Raw genomic sequence first — 10861 nt, 5'->3', positions numbered from 1 at the left:
AGGAGACAATGTTATAGTGGAGTGAGTACAAAATGGGGAACCGGGAGATTGTATTTCTAGCTCTGGTTCTGTTGTAAACCACCTGTGGTCTGGGGGAATCATGTACCATCCATGTGCCCTCCAGAGGTTTCATTCCTATGAAGAGGTAGGACCAGATTATTTCCAAGGTTCCCTGTGGCTCTCTGAACATCTGTGATCTGCCCGCAGATAGTATTTCCTAAGCCCTGCACAGTGTCTCTTCCCCAGCTGTGCTTCTGAGCACACAGAAGCTGTTTCTTATCTTCACCCATCACTGCCTCTGGTCCTGAGATCAATCCTAACTTAGGTCATTCAACCTTACCCACTACTTTTCAATCATGTGTGTCTTTTTGAGTCAATTTTTGAGTCAAACTATGGGAACACACTGATCTTTTTTTAGTTCATTTTTACATCCATCAAAAAATGAAGTCATTGGCTTAAACTGTTAGAAGAAAAATGGATTCATTGGTAAATGAGGCAAACTTAGTCTGGGATCTCTAAACAAGTTAATCTCTTTCTCTCTTTTATTCTACTCAGAAGTTTTATGATCCATACAAGTTTCACGTATGTCGTCCTTTTGACTTCCTTTTATCATCATCATGTGGCTGCAGAATTTTGATCTGGGTGGTGGAGACTGGCCGCCCTCAGAAATGTGATGGCATTCACGCTGACATTCGATAGCATGAACTCAAGTCGCATTTACTTTTGAAAACACACAAAGCTTACAGCATACAAGGGGTCAGGGATATGCATGGAGAATTATGTCAGCACGGAACAGTGATACCTGATCAACTTGGGGAATGATAACTTGGTAAGTTCTGAAGGATGTGTATGAGTTAGATAAGCAAGAAGTGGCTGAGGTAAGGAAACGGGCTTAAGGGAAAATTCATTTGGTGAAATAAGAATTTACCTGCACTTATGTTCTTTTGAATGATTTGGCTTTTTCTAACTGCTGATATGTAGGCTTCCAAACATATTTGATTCTAACCCAACTTATTTCTAAACTTAAGTTTACTTTGCAATATTCAATTTGGAGGAGTCATGTATCTTAGTGTGTATGCGATGTAAGTACTCCTAGGACCCTGTTGTAGAGCCTTGGAATTTTAGACCTCCGTTAATCCTATAGTTTCTTCCAGCACATGCGCCTGAAATCCAGGAAAGTGATCACTTCTGGGTTGGGCACAGCCTGCATCCCTACAAAGTAGGACAGAAGGGTTGTAGGCTTGAGGACTAAGATGGAATGAGTGATTTGGGAGTGCACTGTTTAGAAAGAAACCCAGTAAGCTTTTCCGGTGTGAGGCTGGGAAGGTCCCAGTAGGCTTAGGATACCTGATCTCATTGTCCTCCCAGACCTTTGAACCTTCCCCAAAGCCCCTCAATCAAATAGCTGGAGAGAAAAAAAAAAAAGACAGGAAAATTTAGGGCATAAATGTTGGGAAGCTATTTCATGCTCTTTGGAGTACTATAAAAGCTCTCTTAACCAATCTCCACTTGCCATTTGCCAATTTTTCTGTAAAACTTCCCAGTAGATGCCACAGCCTACTAAATGCTCCTAACTTTCTCTAGTACCCTCAACCGTGTCTGCTCACTGTTCACGCTGGATGTACTTGTGTAACTTAAACCAGAGAGAGACGATGGAGAGAAAAGCCATAGATCTGTACTATCTTTTCCCTGTACAAACATACACTTGCTTTTTTAAAGCTCACCCATTCATCCATAATTGTCCTTTGTTCTAATTCCTGATCACATAGGTACTGAATTCTGTTTGAGTATCAAACAGGTTGCCTGATTCCTAGCTTCTTCCATGCATGATAGCCATAGTCTTCAATCTCTTGTTAATATGGAATGGGTTGCATCAAGAATCCCCTCAGACGAGTTCTCTTCTTAATGAGGACGGGAAGGAGAGATTCTAGAAATTATACACTAGGCATGACTCACTGAGGAACAATTGCAAGAGGAGCAACTTTTAAAGTTTCTTTATTTATAGACATTTCAGAACCATTGAAATCAACAACTAATTTTTTGAGACATAACATACCATGTTTATCTTGAGGTACACATTGGGCCCATTAGATAATGCTCTGGGAACTAATGCAACTATTAACTGGTTGTCAACAACCCCACTTTTCCAAGCAAAGAAACAGTAAATGGTTACAAAATTCTTTGAAAAGAATATACCATTTCCATTTAAGAAAAATTCCCCAATTTTCAATTGAGTTCATTTTTTTTAGGCTTAAACAATATTTTAAATAGAACTTAATACAAAAATGGGAGCAGAGATTTATAGCTAAGAAATTATCTGAGCCCTACTACATGTGATTGTAAACAAAGGAAATGTGTCATCTGATAAGCTCATTACAAAAAATCATAGCCTAAAAATTAGAGCAGCAAAATTACAGAAGATATTTCTATGTCTTTTAAACTGAAATCACGTTTCCCTCTTGCTTCTGGCTTTCATAATTAGACGGATTTTAAAACACCAAGTTTTCAAGACTGATTGACATGATTTGACAAGAGGTGGCCTAAGCACTCCACAATACTACAGCCCCACACTCAGAGCCCCTACTCTCCACGTGCACTCTGGGAATTTACTCTTGCCCTAGCAGCCTGTAGCATTTACATTACTAGAAAAATACTTGGAATTGATCTAATGGATATAGTTTCTGAGAGTCTCATGTGTCCAACATCAGAATTAACTTTTCCAGTGAACGAAGTTGAAATGTTCTTTGAACAGTTCATGAGGATTTTTGGAGAACTGTTTGGTTTTCCAAATTGTTATTCAAAATATTAATCTTCCACTCGAGAGGCATGATGAGTAGTGACTTGCTAAGCACAGTGCTTGGAAAAGAAAGGGCCCTCCATCCATCCACACCACCCCGACTTCTCGAGGCTACACAGATGACAGACGTACAGGTGGTTCCGGAATGGGAGCCAAGGGTGTTTATGGATGTGTCTGGAAACAGCTGGAATGGACTGTCATAATATTTTCTTACAAGGTTGTTGTTTTATTTCCACACGAGACAAGAATAAACACTGCACTTTTGTGAAATGGGCAGCCTGCTGCAACTTGGTCACCTTCCACGGGGCATGTGGGTTGAAGGAGTATACATGTACGTTTCGCAGTTCCTAAGGCTGAGCAGCTCAACCTGAAGGGGAGAGGGGTGCGGGCGTTTGCGGGATTCCGAGAAAGAGCTGATCTGTGAATTCTCCCTCTGGACAGGAGCCAGCTCCACATTTTTACATTTCAGCTTGGTTTACTGCTGATTTTCTTTTTCTAAGGGGGCTGTGATGGAATTAGGCATGAATTTAAAGACCCCACCCCCCAAAGGCTCCTGTTTTGACACTTTGCCCCAAGCACTGTGGTCACAGCACTGTCTGCAGGGAAACAGCCAGATGTATTAGGGCTTGACCCGGCTGGTTGCTTGTGGGACTCTCTCCGCACCACTTGTCACTACAACACTCACAGCTCCGGGAAGGGAAGGGCTGCTTCCTCCCGGCCCCCGCTCTCCTGTCTCGGCTGCAGCTGCGCAGGCCTCCCCTGGCCAGGGGGCCGAGGTCCTCTACGGACAAGAGTTCCGCTCCGGAACGGCAATCACCTGTATTTGTGGCTTCAGAGATGCCAGAAGCTATTTATTATAACTAAAAATAAAATGACAAATCATTAAAAGAGAACGGTAGCCAGTGGAGTCAGAGTCACGCCCTGCCCCCAACACATCCCAAGTTTTCATTGCCTTGAGGTGTTGGTTTTATATCCCTTTCCTGGAGGCTGCACTTCTTCCGTCTGTGGGTTCTTTAAACTGCTTAACTCTCCCTACGTCTAGCTTCCCAGAGGATTCCATGTCTCCCCCCCCCCCAAGTCTCAGCAACTGATTTAAACTATAAATATATAAGTTCCAAGAGGGCAGGGTCCGTGGCCTTTCCCAGGCGTGTCGAGTCACCCCAGCACAGTGCCTGGCGCATGAAAGACGCTACACAAACTTTGAACCCACGAATCAAAGACCTCGGTTCCGGCTCTCAAGGAGTCTCTGTTTTCCCATCAACATAAACTCAACGTAAATATACCAGACCAAAAAACGGAAACTATTTTGTGGAAAGTTTTTGAAAAAAAGAAAATCAAAGGAATCAGTTGTTCACGTGGGACAACTTTCCTAGTGAACCCAAGTCTACCCTTTCTCTTCCGCTTGAACTTGAGAATTGTGTCCGAGGCCTAGGTGTTTAAAAACGGATTGGGCGAGAGTTTGCAGAAGAAAACACGTAGGCTTTCCAGGGCATCCCTCTGGTCTGTTTTCTTTTTCCAGGAGAAATTCCGGGAGGTGAACGTCACTATAGAAGGTGCCCCTCAAGGAGAAGGATGCTTTCTTTCTACACAGGAAAGAAACCAAGCGGTCTCTTGTCCTGGGAGTGCAGTACTGGAAACTTCTACATAGATTTTCATTTTTTTAAAAAATTTAAATAAAGGACATTTAAGATGGAAAAGAAAGGGGGCATCAATTCACCTCAATTCTAAACCACAAAATAGATTAAAAATATCTTGCATGCCAAGAAATAAAGCCATATTTGCACAGGTCTGCAAAGTTAGATGGGCGGGTCTGATCTTTACATTTATTTATTTTGGGAAGTAAGAAAAGTGAATAATAAGATATAAGCCAATCCTGCAAGTCACACTGCCGCCTCAGTCACATACTGTCTGTACAGCTAGGATCCGGGGACACACTCAAGGGCTATACGGGGACGCTTGCTCGGAGAACTGAGACTTCACTAAGATTTATATTCCTGCAAAAGTAAAAAATGATGGTGAGGCCGTTACATTTTGGAATATTTAATCACATTTGGCAAAACCGGACAGAATAATGTTCTGAAATTCTTGGAATAAAAGTATAGTAATAATGTACTATCTTTGGAAGAGGAATGAAGAGGTTTATGAACTAAACAAGTACTCATCAATACTTTTAAAAATTACTCAACAGGTACAGCCCAAATCGTTACAGAAGATTGTATGTCTGGTATCTGAGTACACTTAACAGACTCGGGGTAATGCACCTCAGACCAAACTTTCAGAAATCAGGAGAATAAGACCCTCAAACTCAGAAAGAATTTTCGTTTGATGGAAACAGTCATTTCCCCAGATATCAGCATGGGAGTATTATATGCAAAACCCAGCCGCACAATTGGCTTCAAATCAAATTTAATTCCTCAGTATTGACTTTCCACTGATTTCTTTCAAGTTTTCAGTGATGAAGCTCTAATAAACCCGAGCTTTAAAGGTTGGGGTTCTGAGGACCTTTGGGTCATTCTGCCAACTCTTCCTAAGAGAGTCAGCTTAGCTAATGGCCCCAAACCTCAGTGGATATTTGGAAGTGAACAGATGTTTTCTAAAATATCACTCAAATTGATGTTTAAAACATACACATTTGTATTGTGTATACATATATACACATATATGTATCTATCTGCTTTTTTGTTCTTCTGCTCAATAAAATTAGCAGTCATTAGAGATAAATTATTGTGGTCATAGTTTGTATTATTTCTAAGGACGTCATATATTTTCTATCAACACATGACTTTTGGAAAAATACCTTTTGATGAAAAGATTCCCCACCAAGCATGGAACATGACGGTGTCATTTCATATCACTAACATTGTCAGGCATAAGAGTAAAACAATTAGCATTGAGCAATCCAAACAACAGAGCACAGAACAGAGTTAATTGTTTAAAGTTGATTCTCCCAAAGGAAGGAAATGTTGTTCAAAAATGTGTCCCCTCCCCCAAGATTCTTATGTCCTTTAGCTTTGGCTATTTTGTAATAAATATCATACCTTCTCGCATAAATCTATTTGGGTAAGAATGATTTCTCTGAACATGCCTTTTGCCTTTTAGCAGCTGCTGAGCGTTGAGTGATGTACAAGGCACACCTCTAAGTGTCTGCACAGCGTTTTTATTGATGTACAAAATAGCCTGTTCACCATTCAGAAATGTAATCTGTATAGGAAGAGTTTCTCTTATCCCTATTTACAGAGAAGTTTTTTTAGTGCAAAAAGAACCATGAAATTGTGTCCCAGCCCGCCCCTCCTAGCACACGAATGTATCAGTTTTGTTCAATTGCTAGTGGGGGGTTATTTGGCTATATCTTGGGCCTCCAGCCATTAATGAATTGCATAATTTTCTTCACCTGCAGTTTGCTTAATTTGAAATCCTCTGAGAGGATTTCTTCTGTTAGTTGAACAAGCAGATTCCCATCAATCTTTTCAGTAACAAAGAATGATATGACATCTTCAGACAGACCAATAAAGCGTAACGACTTGGACACTTCTTCTATGGAGAGTCCAGACAGGTCAGCGGGTGGCTGCCACGGGGAGCCGTCACCACAGGACCTGGGGGCCAGCTGGAGGTGGAGCGGGGATGAGAAAGGGTAAGAGATGGAGAAGATGTCCTGCATGCCCTTTTTAACAAAATACTGGTCCTCAGAGAGGTCCGGGGACCCAGACTTGAGGTCTTCCTCAGCACCATCAATTTTCAGGGGCAAAGGAGAAGTTCCAGAGGAGGCTTTCTCTTCCACTGGCTTGGGGGCTCTGGGGGGCAAGGCAGGGCACGAAAGACTCTGCTTTGTCGTGCCAGCTGCAAGAGGTTTCTCATCTGTGCTCTCCAGAGAGTAGCTGGCTGACTTGGGACAACCGGAGACACTGCTAGTGACTTCTGCAGGGACCGAGCTGGTGGGACTGGCCGAGGGCTCACAGCCGTCAAAGTCAAAAGGTGCCGGGCAGTTTCTCTTTGGTGTGCCGGGCGTCTTCTGTCTAGGGTAACTGTAACTCCGGCTCGGGTCCAGCAGGAAGCCGCTCCTGGTCTGGCTCTCCGACGCTCCCGAATAACGGTTGGGCCACGAAAGCCTGGAGGATAGCGCTTCGGCGGGACTGGGAATCGGGGACTTCAGGTCAACCGAGTCTGTCTTCCCTCGGTTACACGGATAGCAGGAAACAGGAACGCTTTCAGAAGGACTCGTGTCGCTTTTAGTAACGCTGCTTAAAAGCAAATACAGAAAAGGAGATTAGTTAAAAAAAAAAAAGTCAAATTCCAAGCCTTTCTTTCTCTCATAGATGTGACTTCTGAGTAGAAAAATGTAGTTAGGATAATATATAATATTTCTCATTGTGAATTCAATAAAGTACCTGCTAACCTGAGTTTTATATATATAAAAGAGAATCTTTTTATTACTGAAATATATTGGTAATTATGAATACGAACATAATGATTTAAAATGCTACAGTGGAGATGGCAAATACGTAATTTTTTTTTTTAAAACTAACAAGAATAATATTGTTAGTACCTTGATCTTTATGATGAGAAAAATTCTTAAGCCATGTGTGGGCTCATCATCAACAGACCCTGTGATTGATTAGTGATGTCTGCAATGGGCAAAGGCGGAGTGAGAAAGCGGTCTATGGGTGCCTCATGCTTGCCATCCTCGTGCTGGTGGTGACATGACTGCGTCACCACTACCCATGACTCTATTTCCACCCAAAAGCCTGAGGTAGGAGGAAATGCTTCGAATAAAATGCTTCTGCTTGCCTTGATTCCCGTACAACTGAATCACATGAGCATCAAGGTTCAGCTATCTGGAGAACCAAAAAACACCTGCCAGGTGAGCTACTTAAAACTGTAACGATCACAGGGAGTTGTGCAAGTGCGTTCAGCTCTGGGCCGTGGTTTCAGAGTGACAGTGAAGCCACAGTGTGCGCAGAGGTGGGTGACCCGGCGCTGACGTGCAGGGAGACAGCAGATGGACCCAGGCCGTCCCCTTGGGAGAAGAGAAGACCTACATCCTAGCTGCCTTCACCTCTTCACAGGCTGGCAAAGAGAAGTGAGGGGGGGCGCCTACCTCTGCTTTCCTAGACATAAGAAATACCTGGAAGTTAAGTGGATAGGTTTCGACTCGACAGAATGAAAGATTTCTAAAAAGGTGAACAGCGTTTGCCAACAATGGAACGAGCTACATTGCAAAAGAATGAGCTCCCAGTCCCGGAAGGACCCAGACGGAAGCGAACAGCTACCTGATGCAATGGTCAAGAAGGGCTTCCTGTCTGGGGTGGAGATTCTGGGGAGAGAGTGAGCCAGGGGACCCCTTTAATCCTACATCCCGGTGAAGGAGCCGTCTGGCTGCTGGTGTTGACGTCAAAGTGGAAGAACTCGATGCTGCTCTGTGAGGATGGAGGGCGGCCCACGGGTTGCTTCTAAGGGAACCCAGTTGGCTTTATCACGGGATTTCTCAGACTCTGGCATCTCTGCTTCCTAGGCTTCTGGCTCTTTCATCTTAGCTCAAAACCATCTTCCTGTTGCAGGAAAACGTTTTACAGCCAGAAGGAACGTTTTCTCTCCCACCACCGGCCTAGCTGACGGCTCCCTGGACACTGCTCTCAAGACCCCGGCCCCGGCTGGTGAGGAGGGTCGTGCTGGGGAAGCGGGCCCTAGCGCGGAGACTTACATGTCGTGCAGCCCTGAAGAATAGTAGGACAAGGTGGGGCTGGGAGAGCGAGTCTGCGGCCGCGCTGGCTTGGCTGAGCGAGCCGGGATGGAGGGGCTGGTGGACAAAGGCTTTGAGCTTCGGGGCGGAACAGGTGGGGCGTTCAGGAGCCGGCACTCTTCCCTGACCTGGCGCAGAAAAGAACACTCCGAGTTAGCAACGGACTGACAATGCCACAAGGCCAGCTCCACCCCGCGGGGCCAAGACGCTGCTCCTCAGCAGTCACAGCAGGGTGGCCGGAGGGCAGAGAGAAGACCAGAGCAAACCAGAGCGAAGGGACGTGCAGAGGCCGCCGGAGGTAACATCAACGCCTTTCACATCCTTGCTGGGACGGGACGATGTTAAGAGGAACTGCTTGGCAAGTGCCAGCTGCCACGGAATATGGCAAACAAAAGAGCCAGCGATACATGAGGTCATACCCGAACCAAGAGTATTAAGAAAACAAGGGCATAAGGCAACCATGATCTTCACAGGGGTCTGAACTCTCCTATCCAGTTGTTTAACCACTGTTCAAACTGAAGTCAGTTTGATCCAAACCTTAGGGACCAGTAGACCTTGTTCAGTGTCAAAGCTCTTTCTATAGTTATGCTCAGGGCATTTCACATGTAAATGTCCACGTGACTCGCCTGGGGATCTTGTTGTTAACCTGTAGGTTCTGATTTGGGGGCCAAAGTGGGGGGCTGAGACTGCACTTCTAATAAGTTCTCCGGAGATACTACTGCTGCCGGACCATGGGCCACTCTTGAGAAACAAGACTGTAATTGGAATAATTAAGGCAGCTTTCCAAAGCCTCTGAACAGTGCTTTAGTTGAGGCATCGTAATGCCTCAACTCTCTCACCCTCCCTTCGTCTTCACATCGGAAAGGATCTAGGTGACCTGTGATGTCCTTGGCTTCAGCAAGGTCCCCTGCTGTCACTCTGGTTTGTTTTCCATTCACTACGGGCGGGCGTTCAGAGTAAGACTCTTGAATGAAGTTGGACATTTTCTATGTACTTCTCTGTATCAGACAGCAGGGGGCAGCTTAAACCTGGTTCTGCTACTCTACCCTGAAGAACACAGGTATAAACAGAGCCAATTCTGACTTCGTCAAAAACACCCTTGCCTGCTTTTAGGCTGTCTTCACCGATTTCTTCACTTTTGCCTGCAATTCCTCCCTGCCCCAGCAGCTCTGGGGTATAAAGACAATGTACTAGCCAGCCCTCATTAGCTTTGGTATTGCATTTGCTTAAGACCAAACGCAAAGGGTTCATGTTACGTGGCATTCTCTACCACCTGCACTGCACACCGGGCCTCTGACTGGCCTCCCAGGCCTGACTCACAGCCCAGTGAAAATCAGATGGGAAGAAAAGCCATGCGTCCATGGTGACCGGGAAAACCTCAATTCTAAGCGAAACAGAAGTAATTTTAAAAATCTGACCCACTGCACTTCTTTTGGGGGCTGGGGATCAATGCTCCCCCACCCCACCCCGCCCCAGCCAGAGGATCTACTGACCTACTTGCTGGGACCCACTGGTTACAGTTTTTCATCTGGAGCAGCTTTTTAGACTAAAACAAAATACGCCAACAGCTGCAGGCTTTCCCCTTTTGAGCTTTTAAAAAGATGGTAGTGGTGGGTGCTGGCAGAGAGAAACCTGGAGGAGGGGAGGTATGGGTCAAGAGAGAGGATCGCTGGGCTAGCTCAAGGAAATGCGTATTCCACACTGGGATCTTAAGAAGCTGAACCCAGCAGGACATTGGAAAGCCCTGGCTGGGTCAGCATGGTCCCTGGCTTGTGCGAATATACCCCGTTTACGAAATCTGCCTCCTTAGTGAATTGTGCAGCAACCACTTGGGTTTCTTTTCTTGCTCAGCAACATCTGTAGAAGCTAGGATAGGTGGGTGTAACTTGATGAGAGATGTGTTTGGTTGTGTTTATGCTTACAGTGTTTGTTATCATGGAAAATGTGAGAAGGTGAGTCTGTCAGTTAATTTTCTTGTTTTTAAAATGAACACTTAGTCATTCCTCAATACCGGGTTCAAGAGGAAGAAGAGGCAAACATGGTAATGCTGAATCTGATTTAGAATTTTCTGAATTTTGTAATTAGTCTTATAAATGCGACATTGCATTAGAGACTGCTTACCTAGAAGCCCATTACCGTTTGCTGAGATGTCACTTATGATATGCATTATAATGTAAAGTAATTCGCTGGCCTAGGTCTTAGAATTCAGAAAAGTCACTTCTGGTGGATTCTGACCTCTGGGAAGTCCTCTCTCCCTGTTCTTAAAACCAACCCCAGGCATTCAAGGTCACTTAGAGCTTGTTCTGCACCTCCTGCCATACCTGGAC

General features: G+C 44.7%; 1 protein-coding gene across 2 annotated transcripts in view; it reads right to left on the bottom strand.

The window, feature by feature from the left end:
- Positions 1 to 1979: 1979 nt before the first annotated feature.
- The window catches only part of GAREM1 (GRB2 associated regulator of MAPK1 subtype 1), a 199201-nt gene continuing 190319 nt past the window's right edge, over positions 1980 to 10861 (bottom strand). The window contains exons 5-6 of one of the 2 annotated variants that reach the window (XM_066246166.1): positions 8496 to 8662; positions 1980 to 7035 (exon numbers count right to left, since the gene is read on the bottom strand). In XM_066246166.1, the coding sequence (XP_066102263.1) occupies positions 6141 to 7035; positions 8496 to 8662 (1062 nt within the window). In that variant the 3' untranslated portion in view covers positions 1980 to 6140. The remainder of the gene's footprint in view (positions 7036 to 8495; positions 8663 to 10861) is intronic. The other variant, XM_066246167.1, reaches the window with a different exon arrangement.

This window comes from Saccopteryx bilineata, chromosome 11, assembly GCF_036850765.1.
Source record: "Saccopteryx bilineata isolate mSacBil1 chromosome 11, mSacBil1_pri_phased_curated, whole genome shotgun sequence".
Classification (NCBI taxonomy): Eukaryota; Metazoa; Chordata; class Mammalia; order Chiroptera; family Emballonuridae; genus Saccopteryx; species Saccopteryx bilineata.
This window is presented reverse-complemented; position numbering and strand designations above follow the sequence as displayed.